At 33.7% G+C, this 19,828-nt stretch overlaps 2 protein-coding genes across 2 annotated transcripts in view; one reads left to right on the top strand and one right to left on the bottom strand.

The window, feature by feature from the left end:
* The window catches only part of LOC139757384 (uncharacterized), a 120,770-nt gene extending 115,345 nt beyond the window's left edge, over window positions 1-5,425 (bottom strand). Inside the window, exon 1 of the mRNA XM_071677815.1 lies at window positions 4,148-5,425. Coding sequence (XP_071533916.1) covers window positions 4,148-4,801 — 654 coding nt within the window. The 5' untranslated portion in view covers window positions 4,802-5,425. The remainder of the gene's footprint in view (window positions 1-4,147) is intronic.
* Window positions 5,426-16,015: 10,590 nt separating this feature from the next.
* On the top strand, window positions 16,016-17,728 carry LOC139757389 (uncharacterized). The gene is made up of 5 exons (XM_071677822.1): window positions 16,016-16,048; window positions 16,241-16,327; window positions 16,519-17,085; window positions 17,221-17,411; window positions 17,517-17,728. The coding sequence occupies exons 2-5, from the start codon at window positions 16,241-16,243 to the stop codon at window positions 17,626-17,628; spliced, it is 957 nt and encodes a 318-aa protein (XP_071533923.1). The 5' UTR covers window positions 16,016-16,048; the 3' UTR covers window positions 17,629-17,728.
* The last annotated feature ends 2,100 nt before the right edge of the window (window positions 17,729-19,828 follow it).

Genomic DNA, 19,828 nt, shown 5'->3' with positions numbered 1-19,828 from the left:
AATAAGTGCTGTGAGGTGGTTTGATCGAGTAAGTAATGAAAGGGTAAGAGAGATGTGTGGTAATAAAAGAGTGTGGTTGAGAGAGCAGAAGAGGGTGTATTGAAATGTTTTGGTCACATGGAGAAAATGAGTGAGGAAAGATTGACAAAGAGGATATATGTGTCAGAGGTGGAGGGAACGAGGAGAAGTGGGAGACCAAATTGGAAGTGGAGGGATGGAGTGAAAAAGACTTTGAGCGATCGGGGCTTGAACATATACAGGAGAGTGAAAGGAGTCGAGGAAGAGAGTGAATTGGAACGATGAGGTATACCGGAGTCGACGTGCTGTCAATGGATTGAACCAGGGCATGTGAAGCTTCTGGGGTAAACCATGGAAAGTTTTGTGGGGCCTAGATGTGGAAAGGGAGCTGTGGTTTCGGTGCATTACACATGACAGTTAGAGACTGAGTGTGAACGAATGTGGCCTTTGTCTTTTCCTAGCGCTACCTCACGCGCGCGCGGAGGGAGAAGGGTGCCATTTCATGTGTGGAGGGGTGGCGACGGATTGGATGGAGGCAGCAATTATGCATATGCACATGTGTATATATGTAAATGTCTGTGTATGTACATGTATGTATACGCTGAAATGTACAGGTACGTATATGTGTGTGTGTTGGCGTTAATGTATATACGTGTGTATGTGGGTGGGTTGGGCCATTCTTTCGTGTTTCCTTGAGATACCTAGCTAACGCGGGAGACAGCGACTAAGTATAATATAATATAATATATATATATATATATATATATATATATATATATATATATATATATATATATATGATCCCTGGGGATAGGGGATTAAGAATACTTCCCACGTATTCCCTGCGTGTCGTAGAAGGCGACTAAAAGGGGAGGGAGCGGGGGGCTGGAAATCCTCCCCTCTCGTTTTTTTTTTTTTTTTTTTTTTTTCCAAAAAGAAGGAACAGAGAATTGGGCCAGGTGAGGGTATTCCCTCAAAGGCCCAGTCCTCTGTTCTTAATGCTACCTCGCTAACGCGGGAAATGGCGAATAGTTTAAAAGAAGATATATATATATATATATATATATATATATATATATATATATATATATATATATATATATGTGTGTGTGTGTGTGTGTGATTTAATAACCAAAACATATATGGACAAGCGATTCAGTTACGTACAGAGCAGTACCATAAGCGGGTTTACCTTGAACACACGGAGAATAGCCGGGCAGAACTGATCCCAATACAACAGTTTTGTGATGACAATATTGAAATAACAAACAGAAGCACAGATCTAAACAGGAAGCAGCGATACCCTTATAAGGGATCAGTGACGCGATTTTTGTTGAATAACCCAGAGGGATACTTCTGAGTGATGTTTCCAAGTGGGAGGCGATTCTAACATTACAAGAGCACACATATCAACCACTACAATCTGTCATCCCACCATTAAGACACCTGAACATTTACATCATTACATGGCTCGCCTCTTGGCGTATCCGGAGCAATCATTACAGTCAGCCACTCCATTTCTATCATGGTCTTCACTAACTACTTTACTAGCTGCCCTACTGCCTCTCAGTCACGACCGTGCACGTGATCTCGTGTCGTTATGATCAGCCACGATGTCACCAGTAGCAGCAGCTTGCTATCTGACTTTCATTCAGGCCTGGGCGACAGGCGAGTCCAGACACGCATGGATAGGACGGGGGTACACCTGACTACTGCACATCCAACTACCACACACCGACCATCTTTAATAACACAAACAACTGATCAATACAAACAACAAATATATAATTGAATCAATAATGCCATCCTAAAATTTCACCACAAAGTATTGCTTAAACTCCATAAGACCATCAACAGACGATACGCGGCCACTTGAAGAAACATTTACTTACGTTAATAATGGTAGTAATAATGACCCATTATATACATTAATAATGGTAGTAATAATGACACATTATATACATTAATAATGGTAGTAATAATGACACATTATATACATTAATAATGGTAGTAATAATGACACATTATATACATTAATAATGGTAGTAATAATGACACATTATATACATTAATAATGGTAGTAATAATGGCACATTATATACATTAATAATGGTAGTAATAATGACACATTATATACATTAATAATGGTAGTAATAATGACACATTATATACATTAATAATGGTAGTAATAATGACACATTATATACATTAATAATGGTAGTAATAATGACACATTATATACATTAATAATGGTAGTAATAATGACACATTATATACATTAATAATGGTAGTAATAATGACACATTATATACATTAATAATGGTAGTAATAATGACACATTATATACGTTAATTATGGTAGTAATAATGACACATTATATACGTTAATTATGGTAGTAATAATGACACATTATATACATTAATAATGGTAGTAATAATGACATTATATACGTTAATTATGGTAGTAATAATGACACATTATATACGTTAATTATGGCAGTAATAATGACATTATATACGTTAATTATGGTAGCAATAATGACATATTATATACGTTAATAATGGTAGTAATAATGAAACGCTTATAACCAGGATGGTAATAAGTACAAGAGGCCCTTGTCAAATCCGCAGCAGCAGTCACATCTCAGCCTGACGTGGAAACTTTACCGTTCAATTGTGCAACCAAGCCACCACTCGGCTTACAATGTGTCCGCACTCACAACCATTAAGCCGGGAATTTGATACCACTTAATGGCCCTATAACGAGACACCCGTGGGAATTAGTTTAATTTTTCATATATAGTTATAAATGTAGTAAACGGGATTACCCGAAGGCTGAGAGAATGCAACCTCCTTGTTCATGCGTAAGGCTGCTTGTGGCTGGGAAGGAGAGGGGGAACCAACAGAAAATAAGATGACACCAGGGAAAATCCTGAGGGCTTCCTCCCAGGCACCAGGCTAGTGTGAGCTTTTGGTCTGGTTGCTTCCGCCTTACGTTCACATTCTTACCTCGTGGTGGCCCGTGCGTGTCCAACTTTATTCTGAGCTGCCACTTCATATCTGCTTTTGTATGTGTGTTAGACTCGAGTAGCACCTCTTAATATGTGTGTTAGACTCGAGTAGCACCTCTTAATAAGTCTTATATAAAGGATTCTCGTCAGAAAAAATGGAAAATATGATCTCAATCTTGTTTTAATTGAAGGGAAACAATGAATACAACAGCCATCCACATGCCCATCCAGTTCAAAAAATGATCCAGGAATGGCACACAACAACTGTATTAGTTAAAAAGATGAAAGAAAATACAATGGTCCTTCCTTAAGAGATGGACACGACAAGAATGGTGAAAACATGGGAAAATAACTATCGTACACGATAATATGTGGACTGGACGTCAGACTTATCAGGCCCGTAACTCTAACACATACTATACGATGGAAACCAGCATTCTTCCTCGATGAGAAAGTTTAGTGTATCCGGTAAGCTTTCTATGTTCATGACCAAGGTCGCTGCTCAAGTGGCCGTCCCCAGCGAGCACAGTCCGGGGAGAGGGTGGTGTGGTATAGACAGAAGCAGACCAGACATATAAAAGAACACGTGCTAATACATATCATGAAAACCCTGGGTATATTGAAAAACATCAGGTTAAGCACTGTGACTCTGAAGGTATGAATAAAAAAATAACTTTCCTGCAGCCTAGAGGCGGGTGAGCGTGAGATGGGGGTTGTGGGGGGTAGTGTAATTAGTGAAGGCAGCGATACCAGCTCAGACAACGTGGGTGAAGAACAACGAGACAACAAACTAAAATAATGACCCCAATGAATGACCGTGGCAGCGTCGCCTGATCCAGCAGTGTATGGCGACAGATTCCCGTGGAAGAATATGGATTAAACAATGATAAAGAAATGGATGGAAGAGCAGCAAGAGGAGGGCGTCGTGTTAGAGGTCTGTACAATCGGTTCCCCACGGCTGGAGAGGAATGCCGCTGGACCAGTTATAAAGAATCACTTCATGTACGACCTCCAACACTAACCCACTAGGGAGAGATTACATCCTACACTCCGTCCACTTCTAAGTTATATACGACAAACTTTTCAACCACAAACCTCAAGTCTCGCTCAGGTACTTACGATTTCTTTGCGGAGGAATTCCATCTTTTGGTCGATCGGCGTCTTCTTGGATGACGCGCCAACTTGCGTAGCAACTGGGGAAGGTTGGGATGTGTGTGATGTGATGCTTGGAGGGCTGGCGGAGGTAGGAAGGCTCGACGGGGACACATCACTGTCGCCAGAGTCTGCACCAGAGTCAGAGGAGCACATCGACCACCGCTTTTTCAGTGTTTCAGAGTTCTTAAGTCGACGCTCGAAGTATTCGCGACATTTTTTTGCCACTTGATCCTCCTCCTTGACGGTGTCATCCTCTATCACGCCATTACGAGGGTCAGAACAATCCAGAGAGTCCAAAGCCGACTCTTCCAGGGAGTCTAGACCCCCGTGTGTTCCTGAATCTGGCGTGAGGCGGGAAGGTCCTGCGAGGTCATACAAGTTCTCGTGACCTTGAGCTTGCGACCCTCCATAAGGACTGTTTGAGTCTCCATTAGGAATGACTTCATAGACAGAATCATGAGGAGACAAACATATCTGACGTTGGCAAGAGATGTCTCTGAGGCTGTAAGAGTCAGTGTCTGGCGTCACATAATTCGATTCAAGTCTGGACGATGGCGAATGTAGTCGTTTGTGAGACTTGTAGCTACTAGGATCAGTTGCTGGCGTGACGTCATACATGGGGTTATCAACAAGGGTGCATGACCTTGCCAAGGACAGGTGGCTGTGCCCTTCGCCCACCCCAGTGCCACTCTCGCTGTGACTTTTCTTGCGGGGCAGCGTGGAACAGCTGCTGGAGGTGCTGCTCTTGAAGCTTCCGTAGCTGCTGGAGGATGACGACGAATACCCGCTGCTGCCACTAAGACAGGAGGCGGTGTCAGCTGAGGAGAGATGGTGGAGGGCCGAGTGGGAAAGTGCTAGTGAGAGCTTGGGGCGGCGAGGTAAGGTCACCACGTGTCCGTACTGCCACACGCCCTCTGGCGCAGGCGGCCTCACCCTGCCTCAGGCGAGACTCCCCCCGCTGTAGGAAGCTCTTCACCCGCTGCTCCACCCGTGTCACTGCACTCCGGGCTCCACTGCTGCTTAGGTTCTCACAGCTCTTGTTCATGGGTCGTGAGTCCAGAAGCTTGTGCTTGGTGACCACCAGCGAGTTCATGTGGGGGAACTCGCATGACTCGGACGGCGCCAGGTCCGACTGGCTCGATCTGAAGTGTCCTAATGTAACATCACTGGTGGTCGCCCTTGAGCCAGCCCCCGCCAGCTTGTACTGACCTGACCTCATCACTCTTTTCTGCGGCGTGAAACCTGTAAGAAAAAATATATTTCCGTATTCATCACATGTTAATTACAAGGAAAGCTGGACTTTGGATGAAATAAAAGCAAATTTTTACGAAAGAAAATCTTAGTATCTGATACTGTCCATCATTTTCTGAAGTTAGGTTTTTGCCTAATATCGGGTTAAACAAAAAATGTGAATCAACAAGACATTCAGGGACAGAAGTAAAGATATTGTGGTTTAATCCTAACTTTATAAGTGACGGTAGCACTGCTAACGCTTAACGATAATAACAATGCTTACGTTACATTTTCAGCCTTTCCTTATACGAGGAAAACCCAGACGAAAAATGTGATATATTCTGGAACTCCCAACTTTCCATCAACTCTAACCCTTTCTTCCTTAAGCAAAATTTTGTGCTTCATAAGCTACTTTGTAGCAAACTCAAAACAATTCCATATATAAGTCATGAACAGAAAAATTTCCATATCTATTTCTATTCATTACTGAATTTCTGCCGTGCTGAATGAGCATGCTCTGGGCTTTCCAATCACCCAAAACCTGTACTATGCTTTATCGTAAGCATAATTATTGAATGACGCTAATTATACCCGCTTGTTAGCATACAGTGGAAGCAACGAAAATGGAAGCTCCAAGAATATATTTCACGATCCAGATACTAGTGCCACGTTAACAGCATAATTACTTGTCAAATAATTACAACAGTTTGCTGTACAGAGCAGAGGATCCCGGTGATCACTTCTCTCCACGGAAAAAACGAATAAATATATTACGGTTCCTACGTTTCAGGTGATGGGTAGATATTGCACAATACCAATAAAAACGATAAAGGCAATGTGTCAATAACATGTAAACCAAAAAAATCATAAAAGCTAACCTTCCTTATCACCAAATTTGATACGATCGTGGGCAACCGCACGGACAAAAAGTCGATAATTACGTTATGGCAAACAAGATGACAGTTTTGCTAGGTCTGGGGTCAAGCACGTAAGCAGATGAAGACAAGAAAGTTTAAATGACGCTTAACAAGTTCACACAGGTGGTGGCTACGCCACCCACCGCCTGGTTGTGCAGGTTTGGTGTGAACGACCACCTTGTGGACCGCCTGACTTATCCCGGCTTGTCCAACGATGCCAACACCAACCGCTCAAACAAACTGCAATTAACATGACCTGTTAGTAGCTTAAGGCCAGCTATAATGTAGGAAATCTGTTTCAAAAAACTTTGAGCCAATGCAGACTGGAAAGAGCAGAATTTAATCAAAATATTTCAAGTGAAGACGAGACAGACTGGATAGTTCATTACAAGACTGTTAAATATTCAGCTGGCATTATGTAATATGCTGTATGTATGGTGACGCTCTGTGATCAGACATTAAACTACAACTTTCATGACTCGGAAAACTTTCCTCGTTGGTGTTCAAGGAATACGGTAAACTTGACTGCCTTTTGAAAAAAAAAAAAAAAAAAGATGACTTTCCTGGTCATTATCAATAACGTACCTAAAATTATTTCATCCAATAAAAGCAGAGGCTATTCCGTGCGTTTTACTCAGCACCAATATCTTGCGTAACCTAACTCAATATAACCAAGCATGTACGACGTGCAAGAAAGCAAATCCCGATGGCGCTCTCAAGAACCAGATTCACTACGTAAAGCAAACGTGGCAAGCATAAATTCAAGGCAATTTCATGTACACTTTCTGATCTACCACTTGCAATACAAGTCAATAATCTGTGAAAAGAACATCAGACATCAGTCATCAGTAGTTAAGTAAGTGGCATACATGTGGCTCTAAGTTAAGAGTAGGAACAAGTCCGCAGCCGAAGTATCAGTAATTAGGGTTTGTATTCCAAGCACGCGGCCAGCACTTGCATGCATGAGTGAGTGCGAGGCAGCGTAGGACCAGTCGGGTGCGGGTTAGTAAGGAAGGGCGGCAGTCTTGAGTGGGGCGAGCGAGTGGGCTAAGGTACGAGTGGGAGGGTATGCTGTAAGTATACCAGCGTTAAAAGGAACGGAAGGCAGGCTGGTCCATTGGTTAAATGAAATTCTACTGTTAATGACAATTACATTGACACGTGTGGTTATGCTGATGGTAACAGTACACAAAAATACAGAAAAAAAAGATGCTTATAAAATGAAATTAAGTTAGCGCACTCAATTTCTTGAATTACGTATATCAGTTCCTCTTGCTCAAGTGATCATATACAACTAGATGACTGGGACATTCACCCAGGGATTGTGCGCCTTGCACACTGTAGAGACATGGTTAAGCGCCTCTCACCATAATGCGGATCAAGGTCGCCATCAACCAAAGATATTTTCAGTTTTAACAGCAGTTCAGAGAACTTTGAAACGATTATGAGTAAGCTATGACGTTAGTCATGTTTATATCAACTTCAAAATATCCCTTCACAGAATCAGAAAAAAAGACCAAATATTGTGGAATATTTTTCTGAGTATGCCCACACGTTTGTGATAAAAAGTAACTTGTTTTTTTTAAACCAACAATTTTGACGTTCGCATTATGAGATTATGCATAAAAGTTACGGATGTTGTATTAGTTTTTTCCCTAATACGTGAAGTAATCCGTGTTTGTATTTACTTTATTAACTGCAAAAGTAATAAAACTCTGTATAAGCTACTTTTACAAAAACTTCAAATACGGCGATCATTTTCATGGCAAATATTTCTAAAGTCAACCACTACTTTACGTCTACCATTTTACATCTTACAGAACGTATGCAACGTGGAAGGATATGCAAGGAAGGAGGTAGTTAACGTGAGGAAAGATGGAGGTTGTTTGGCTGGTAACTAGTAACGTGAAGACGACGCGAGAGGAAACCAGCTGAAGATCCTGGGCAGATGAGAGTTATTGGGGTAAGTAAAGGCAAAGATGGTGGTGGTAGGATCACCAGGAAGGATATGCAGGATGAATAAATACGGCATCTGCTTTGGTACTGAGGAATGAGGGCGAAGAAGAGTTATGCAAGAAGCGAATGCATTAGCAAGTTAGGATGACAACGAGACATAATGATGATAAAGGATGGAGGTCGAAAAGACAGGGTAATAACACGTAAGAATTGCTGGACACGGGATAGTGAAAACAAGGTGTTTATAAGACACGCCTCAGATGAATGGCTGAAATAAGCTAGGTAACAGTGAAGGAAGAGAGGTTAAGCAAGCACTCATCTGATGAGAACTGGTAATGAAATCAGGTATCTTAGATGATATCACGCAACACACAATAAGATACGACGTTTCATATCCAAGCAAAGATGAAGCACTGTAAAGACTTCAGCATTACCTAAATGTTTGAATTGGACACATTCAGCATGTTACAATATGGCATGTTTAAATAACTACGATTTTGGTTAAGAGAAACCGACAGGATAAACTGACGTAGCCAGGATAGAAAGGAGACAGTAAAGTCAAGGATGGGAAGTTAGAAAGCTGGAGCAAGATTAATGTGTACAAATAGATGCCCAGAGCTTGCTGAACAATACAGATTAAGGTAAGATAACCAACCAAACAAAACTGACGATAAGGTGGGAAGGACAGTAACGATTTGGGATGGTTGCAAATGAAGACGAGGTGGGAAAAATAGGGTAACGGGAGGTAAGACTGTGTGTAAGTAGGGCAGGTAAGCAGTGGGGGGCAGGAGTGATCAGGCAGGCAGGCAGCCAGCCAGCCATGACAACTGGGCAAGTTAGCAACGATGAAGTCATGTTTGGTTAAGGCACATGACAACACCCAGACACACTTGCTCACTTGAGTAACCAGTAACGGGGTTGTTTGTTATGGGTCTCCCACGGGATGGACGTTTGTGTGATGCGACTTGACAGCCTGACAGTTCACTTGTTTGACAAGAGGTCAATATAATAGACAATGTATTATGAAACTTTCCCTTGTCTTTACTTTTATCATATCTAAAGAAAAAAATGTAATCATACACCAAGGTTTTCAGATTTCGCAAAGAAAAATAAAATTCCAGTCACAAACCTTGCTGATATAAATATATAATATATATATATATATATATATATATATATATATATATATATATATATATATATATATATATATATATATATATATATATATATATATATATATATATATATATATATATATATATATATATATATATATATATATATATATATATATATATATATATATATATATATATATATATATATATATATATATATATATATATATATATATATATATATATATATATATATATATATATATATATATATATATATATATATATATATATATATATATATATATATATATATATATATATATATATATATATATATATATATATATATATATATATATATATATATATATATATATATATATATATATATATATATATATATATATATATATATATATATATATATATATATATATATATATATATATATATATATATATATATATATATATATATATATATATATATATATATATATATATATATATATATATATATATATATATATATATATATATATATATATATATATATATATATATATATATATATATATATATATATATATATATATATATATATATATATATATATATATATATATATATATATATATATATATATATATATATATATATATATATATATATATATATATATATATATATATATATATATATATATATATATATATATATATATATATATATATATATATATATATATATATATATATATATATATATATATATATATATATATATATATATATATATATATATATATATATATATATATATATATATATATATATATATATATATATATATATATATATATATATATATATATATATATATATATATATATATATATATATATATATATATATATATATATATATATATATATATATATATATATATATATATATATATATATATATATATATATATATATATATATATATATATATATATATATATATATATATATATATATATATATATATATATATATATATATATATATATATATATATATATATATATATATATATATATATATATATATATATATATATATATATATATATATATATATATATATATATATATATATATATATATATATATATATATATATATATATATATATATATATATATATATATATATATATATATATATATATATATATATATATATATATATATATATATATATATATATATATATATATATATATATATATATATATATATATATATATATATATATATATATATATATATATATATATATATATATATATATATATATATATATATATATATATATATATATATATATATATATATATATATATATATATATATATATATATATATATATATATATATATATATATATATATATATATATATATATATATATATATATATATATATATATATATATATATATATATATATATATATATATATATATATATATATATATATATATATATATATATATATATATATATATATATATATATATATATATATATATATATATATATATATATATATATATATATATATATATATATATATATATATATATATATATATATATATATATATATATATATATATATATATATATATATATATATATATATATATATATATATATATATATATATATATATATATATATATATATATATATATATATATATATATATATATATATATATATATATAATATATATATATATATATATATATATATATATATATATATATATATATATATATATATATATATATATATATATATATATATATATATATATATATATATATATATATATATATATATATATATATATATATATATATATATATATATATATATATATATATATATATATATATATATATATATATATATATATATATATATATATATATATATATATATATATATATATATATATATATATATATATATATATATATATATATATATATATATATATATATATATATATATATATATATATATATATATATATATATATATATATATATATATATATATATATATATATATATATATATATATATATATATATATATATATATATATATATATATATATATATATATATATATATATATATATATATATATATATATATATATATATATATATATATATATATATATATATATATATATATATATATATATATATATATATATATATATATATATATATATATATATATATATATATATATATATATATATATATATATATATATATATATATATATATATATATATATATATATATATATATATATATATATATATATATATATATATATATATATATATATATATATATATATATATATATATATATATATATATATATATATATATATATATATATATATATATATATATATATATATATATATATATATATATATATATATATATATATATATATATATATATATATATATATATATATATATATATATATATATATATATATATATATATATATATATATATATATATATATATATATATATATATATATATATATATATATATATATATATATATATATATATATATATATATATATATATATATATATATATATATATATATATATATATATATATATATATATATATATATATATATATATATATATATATATATATATATATATATATATATATATATATATATATATATATATATATATATATATATATATATATATATATATATATATATATATATATATATATATATATATATATATATATATATATATATATATATATATATATATATATATATATATATATATATATATATATATATATATATATATATATATATATATATATATATATATATATATATATATATATATATATATATATATATATATATATATATATATATATATATATATATATATATATATATATATATATATATATATATATATATATATATATATATATATATATATATATATATATATATATATATATATATATATATATATATATATATATATATATATATATATATATATATATATATATATATATATATATATATATATATATATATATATATATATATATATATATATATATATATATATATATATATATATATATATATATATATATATATATATATATATATATATATATGCCTCATTTGCACTTATTTACTCTGAAAACAGGGCCGGCCTTCCACAACCAGAGTTCATCTACTGTCAATAATACAGCTCACCCACTTTCACCAACCTCTTCTCTCCCATGTAATTTTCTTCTTTTCCTGAATCCAATCGAATAGTTTCATATTCCCCTCCACCAAGAAGTGATGGTATCCCAACTACTGTTCCTGTCAGCACTAAACATTTATTTACCAGAGTCAAGTCCTTTTACGACGTTTAATTTGAACATAATACAGTAATTCCCATGGACTAGTAAGAAGTAATGGTGACTATATAATACGGGAATATATTTCTACAGTTGCTGCGTAGAAATTTAAGCATTTCATTCATTCTAAAGTTTCTTTACTTGCATACAATCTAGCAAATTTATTGTATGTTGAAGGAAAAAATCTTTAAAGGCCTTGACTGTTAAAAACTAATTTCCACTACTGAAACTATGAAAACGACACACTAATACAGTTGTGAAAGTAAATGTGAACTGATGGTTATGTACTTTGTGGAATGAAAGAACTTCATACTCGTGTTAACTTTAAAAAACTGATGCATTATGGAGAAGTAAGAAACCTTTGACCGATTACTAATGCCTTCTTCATGATGTCCTGTACATTAAACTAAATTCAGTTAGATTTCGCAAAGTCCTCTGGCAAGCCTTCCAGACTAATTTACAGCAAAACATACTACGCGGTAATTTTAAAACTCGACCCTAGTAAGACTAACCTTAAATTCGACCAAAAAATCTTATTTTTTTTTCCAAAAAACCCGAAAAATGCCAAAATGGGATGTCCCATTATAGTTTATAAATGGATTACATGGGAAAATAAGTTAAAGTAAAATGTAAGCGTAAAAATGTAAATAAGAGTATGGATAATATACAAATGTAATACTTAAATGTTATCATCAATATGGAAACGATCAATTCACAGAACAAAGAATGCCATCAATTTTGACTGGTGTCACTCAAATGATCTCAACGTAGCTGTATCACCACTGATCTTGTTTACATTTTCTTGTACTTTCATGACTCCATCTTTGTGTTTTAGAGGCTTCAAAATTTTCATTTTGTTGGCAGAAATGCGTGCAGCAGGTTGGTTGTTTGGGCTTTAGGCCTATCAACTGCCACGGTCATTAAGGCCGTCAACGTAATCTACACCCACCAAAGAATCTTTAACCCCTTCCTCAGGTGTTAAGATAATTCTAAGAGCACATACATTCTCACTATGCATGTGGACCATGAGCAGACTATAAAATACAACTACATGTTTACTGAACTATATCAAGTAAGGCGATAGTATCATATCTGGTAAAATGTGGGGTTAAGTAGGCAGTGCGTAAAAATCAAAACATATAACTTATCATAACTTCCCTGATAGTAAAAATTTATCTAAATTTTCAGTATCCTAAGACGAACTTTACCAGTGCCGGTCCTGAAAATAGACTGCCAAAATGGCTCCGACTTTGACGTCAAGGAACACAATTTGCAACCATCTGTTCCCTAACGAATATAATGTTGGTATATTTCTATCATTTTGGCTACTTAGGTTTACTTTTCTGTTATAACCTACTTACAATAAGTGAGGTTTTACCTATGTGGTTATCAATACCTACCATTTTGCTGTGTTCGTTGTAGATTGTCAACCTCGCATTTCCCCTGATAGACATAACACTTATCGCTTCATTTCATACATTTCAATAAACATATCAAAATCATACTCTGCTGGTGTTTCTGCAATCGCGAGACATTCTAAACATCAATACATAAGTATCCATTTCCCAGCAATAATTTGGATGCAGATCTTAGATTTTTACCCAACTCAAAAACCACCAATAACTTGATAAAGTGCTAGTAAAACGCATACTTACTCGGTTCAAGCTGCTGATATGTGTATCAACCAGCTTCATGAAGCAATCGTAAAGACAAAAGAAAAACGGAAATTTTGGTAGGCTTGGTAAATTCTGGTTTGACTCCATAAAACAAGGGCATCTAGCTAGCTAGCCATGCCTTTGGGGTTTGTTGGGTACGAAAACAGCCGAACAAGCCTAATAAAGCACCTACCACAGTTCAAACCTTTGTATGACGAAATTTCTGCATACACATTTGTAATATCCCTGTGGAGCGTCTTGGCCATCCCTTCATACAGTCTTGTGACTGGATAATTAATCAACGTGTGGAACATGCGTACTTGCAATAAATTCATTCCTGGTAATGTACGTGAGAAATTATGGTAAATACGTTGTGTGTAAACGTGAAGCAAAAGCAATAAGGAAACGACTGAGAAACGTTGGTGAACTGGAAAGAGATGCTATGTTCTATACAGTTTATATAAGGCAGCACTATAGTTGCTCAATCAAAATTACTATATTGATGTAAAATTCCTAAACTCGAAAATTACTGTAATAACAGGAACTCATCTATCGCTGCTGCTGTGAAAATCCTGCCAACGGGATCTGAATACGAATATTATGAGCACAACTAGCCCTTCCGATAAGCTGACAGCATACTACATGTAATATATTCGCAGCTTTGACCAAAGTGCTCGTTGGCTGGATGTTTGGGTTTTATGCCTATCAACTGCCAGGGTCATTAAGGCCGTCAACGTACTCTATATGCACCAAACGAAAAATCTTTAACCCCTTCTTCAGGCGCAAAAGATAATAGTAAGACCATATACATCCTCACAATGCATGTGGTCCATGTGCAGTGCTACTGGCATCACACAGACCAGTCGCCAGCCCGTCACTTAGGAACAATCCTTGATCCGAGCCGGTAGACGGGCGCTGTAGGTGGATCAGTTAATGCTTAAAACACATATCCTTCGTGGACTTACATAACTTGTTCCATTGCCGGTTTAAGCTGAAAGAAGATACATTCAGAGAGAGGTCCAGTTAGCCAAGCCCTGCGGTCGGGCGTCAGGCAAGTTTGTTTAAAGACTGAATCTTTGTGGGGTCAGCATTAATTGCTCCAGTAACCCAAGTGCATCCAGTGACCGAGGTAGAGCTCCAAACCCGTGTATGTGTCTCAGGATGAGATCTTTACTTTGCAAGAAATCATGCTATTTGTAGCGTAGGCGATACGCTATGTCATTGTAACGTTAATATATATATATATATATATATATATATATATATATATATATATATATATATATATATATATATATATATATATATAAATATATTTTTTTTGGGGGGGGTGGGGGATGAGGCATGCAATAAGCAGATAACAAGTGGAGGGCAGTTACCGGTCGGTGGTAAGCGACGTCAGTAGTGAGGCGAGGCTACTTGGCGAGGACACGGCAACAAGCAGGTCAGTCCACCACCATACTCCCCGTTGTCGATATAGTGTGTAGTGAGCGACGATAATCGCACAAGGTTCAGTTTTCACTTCTGAGGGAATGAATGTTATATCTCTGTTTCAGAATGAAATCTTTATATTTTGAAATGTAATTTTTGTTTAGATTTTCGTTGTGGTATATATATTTAAGATTTGCTTAAAGAAATTATAGTCTGATTTCTTTTTTTTTTTTTTTTCAGATGCCTTGCATTATCCTAATTACTATATGCTTGACACTGACTTTATGTGCAGGTGACCCCAACATCCTTCAAGGACTACCACATGGAGTAAGACTTTAGTTACTTCCTATATATAAAATTTTACTAAAAAAAAAAAAATTACTTACACCTACCACTTGACTTGCTTTTATATCTAACATTTTTCCATAATAATTAACAAATTCAACACCAATTGTCAAACAAAACATAAATCTAAGAATAACTCTTACCGTACTTAAACTTTAAATTTCCTCCATTAGGTAAGAAGCATAACATCAGGGTCTCACCACCACGACAACTCTATACATAACACATTCCCAAGCTTCAGCCGTGATAATACTGCCGCCAGTAATAACCAACAACACTCCTTCCAACAAGAAACAAACTTTAACCGTGGTAACTTCCCAAATGACCATAAATCGCCCAACCTGAGACAAAACTTTAACCAAGTTTTCCAAAGGAGTACAACTGGTCCTGTAATACTACAACCTATCCAAGAAAACATAATTCATCATAACAACGGAGATTTCCAGGGTAATCAAGCTTTCCAAGGAACTACTACTCCTATAATACTAAACCGACCTATCATACCCGGCAACGTCCTAGATAATAACTTCCAAAATAACCGAATCTTCCAAGGTATACAAGACAACCTACAGACGGAACAAAATATCTTCGTGAACAGAAATATGTTTGTGCAACAACAAGTTTTAACCAGCACGTTAACAATAGACCGATACGTCACCACAACTGACCTGGTCTTCAACAGCTTGCCAGTCACCTTCACCAACTTCGTCAAACGTACAGTCACCCGCACAACTCGCCAGGTAAAACTTCTCTATTTTTCCTTTCTAAACAAACTCCATATACCTATTCAAACTAATAGACTACTTCCAAGCTAAAGCTTGGCTTCACCTGCATAAAAAACCTAAACACCCGACCAAAAATTCTTTTAATTGCAGATTTTGCCAACCCCTGTTAACGACGTCGTACACTTAACTACAGCCGTAGTAAGTAGCACTTCCACAGTGACGTTCACCCACGTCAACACCATCTTCACCTGCGTCACCCAAACCACAGTAGACCTCCACCCCATCACCCACACCTCCTACAATATCATCCCTACCACCTACACCTCCGTCATCACAAAAAGGTATGCTAATTCTACAAATATTTCCAATAAACTATTTATAATTCTCTATGCTAATCTTTACAAACCGCCCAGTTAAAATAATCATAACTACTTTTTATACTACAGATTACCGATATCTTCAACGATCGTACACACCAACATACTGACAGACACCATCACTGTAACTGATCGACGCTACGTTACAGACTACCAGCATATCTCCGCCAACTACTACTAAACCACTCTACCAGTCCATGTTATTGAATCTTGCTATGTAAAACCAAAATTAATTTATAGGAAATATCAAGTGCATCATATAATAAAATGACTTAACAATTTTACCTTTTTTAATTACATTTCCTATCATTCTGACTTATATACATCATTTTACTATCATCGTTAGATAACTTGTTTACCTACGTATATTCACTACTCCAGTCTCCACCCAGGCTCCCTCTTAAACAGAGAAGCCTTTAACGACTAACATTTCATTTTATCCTTCATTTAAAATGTTACTTCATTTTAAATGAATTATATGCTTTGCCTACTGCCATGACGATCAATATCTATCTGATTAAATATTTCTAATTTCTCTATTCGCAACAGTAATAAAAATCCAGCCTACACATTTTGGAAGGGTAAAAATTCCAAACCAAGATGTCCTAAATAAAGAACTATGACGGCCAGGTATATCTCACTTGCCACACGAGTCTCGATACTTGTGGACACTGAGGCTCAACGTATCAAGTCTTACTCAGATCCTCATGTCTTTAAAAATTTTTCCAGACGATTGCAAATATATAAATTATACCAAAATATTATTGGAACACTAATGGCATGACTTTAAACCTAGTGAGAATCGTTAAAGTGGACCCACCTGCAGCATATATGTAATCTAACACACTATTTCTAGCCCTGGAGTCGCACCTACTCTAGAAAATGGTCGGTAAAGAAATGGCTTATACTAAATAAATCGGTAACAACCATCTAATGATTATCGACAACTGTCTTGATGTAAGCACCAAAAATGTGTACTAACGAAGATATTCCTATAGTATCCCTAAACATGCATTTTCTTTAAGCGATAGAAACAGGGATAACTTAGCAGGGAAAAGATCACACGGTTAGCTATACTTGCTAAGTTCCCAAGAGGAAGATACGAGAATACAAATAGTTCCCTCAGATGAATGGTGAAAATAAGTTTTCGCGAGCTATCCTTATGTGGAAAGTTAAAATCTAAAGCAAATCTGGCCACTAACACACATGTAAATTGACGAAACATAAATGCATTGATTCAACAGGCTATACATGTTTTACTTTTAAATTCCCTCCCAACGGTAGGCAAGGGCTAGAGTTGTGGGCATAACCACAATGCTGATCTTGGTCTCGTCCAGCTGAGCCTCCATGCAGACTATACCCTCAGGCAGGTCTGCCTGGTGAGTTTCACATGGACTTTCGTATTAGCCTGGGCAGGTCTTGACTATTGTACAGTGCCAGCCATGTTCTGAATCTGCTAATAATGCCACCGATTTACTTATATTCGGTGATGTCAATGACGGGTATGTCCTGCATATGATCCTACACTCGCACCTTTGTCTAATAAAGATGCGTGTACCTGCGTGGGTCGTGATTGTGTGCCTAACTACATGCTTGTTCATTTTTGATTCTGGTAATTTCCGGCTTCCGTGAGTTTGCAAAGAAACTTTTAATTTGTGTGTGCACAAGAATCTTCACAGAACGACCGTAACAGTAGTTATAATTAAAGACTGTTATAATATCCAGTTAAACCATCTTTACATTAACATAAGGTTCATACAGTGTACCGACGTTCACAATGTTGACGACTGGGCTGTTCCTTTAGTGACTGGTCTGCTCGACTTGGGCTCGATCCGTGTGTAATGCCAAAATGAAACTCGGGGACGGGCGGCAGGAGGTGACGGTGGCGTGAATGGTGCAACAACAACTTTGGACGAGGTGAAGGTGATGAATGGACGGGACCTGGGCGAGGTGCAGGTGATGAATGGACGGGACCTGGACGAGGTGCAGGTGATAGATGGAGGAGGTGCAGGTGATTGATGGACGAGACCAGTGTGTTGATCGCCTAATAAAGGTGGTGTAAACTGAGGATTTTACACGTCCGTATCTATACTTTTACTAAAGCCAATTGTGTGGCGGATGGCAGGAAGATCAAGATGGGAAGGCACTTCAATTTTGGATATTTTTCCTTTTATCTGTACGTGCGAGTAGAATAATAACTTGCCTTACAATAACCTACAGTAAGACATCAATTTCCCAAGAAAACTTTCATATATTAGATAAACGCTTCATATACTGCCTTAAACATGATTCCTATTCTTTTGTGAAAAGTGTTGGCATTCGGTTGTGTATGGCTGTGGTGGGAGGTAATCCGGTTTCCTGTGGCAGAGCAGACTAGCCAA

Source organism: Panulirus ornatus, chromosome 26 (genome assembly GCF_036320965.1).
Source record: "Panulirus ornatus isolate Po-2019 chromosome 26, ASM3632096v1, whole genome shotgun sequence".
Classification (NCBI taxonomy): domain Eukaryota; kingdom Metazoa; phylum Arthropoda; class Malacostraca; order Decapoda; family Palinuridae; genus Panulirus; species Panulirus ornatus.
The sequence above is the reverse complement of the archived record's forward strand: the minus strand, read 5'-3'. Positions and strand labels throughout refer to the sequence as shown.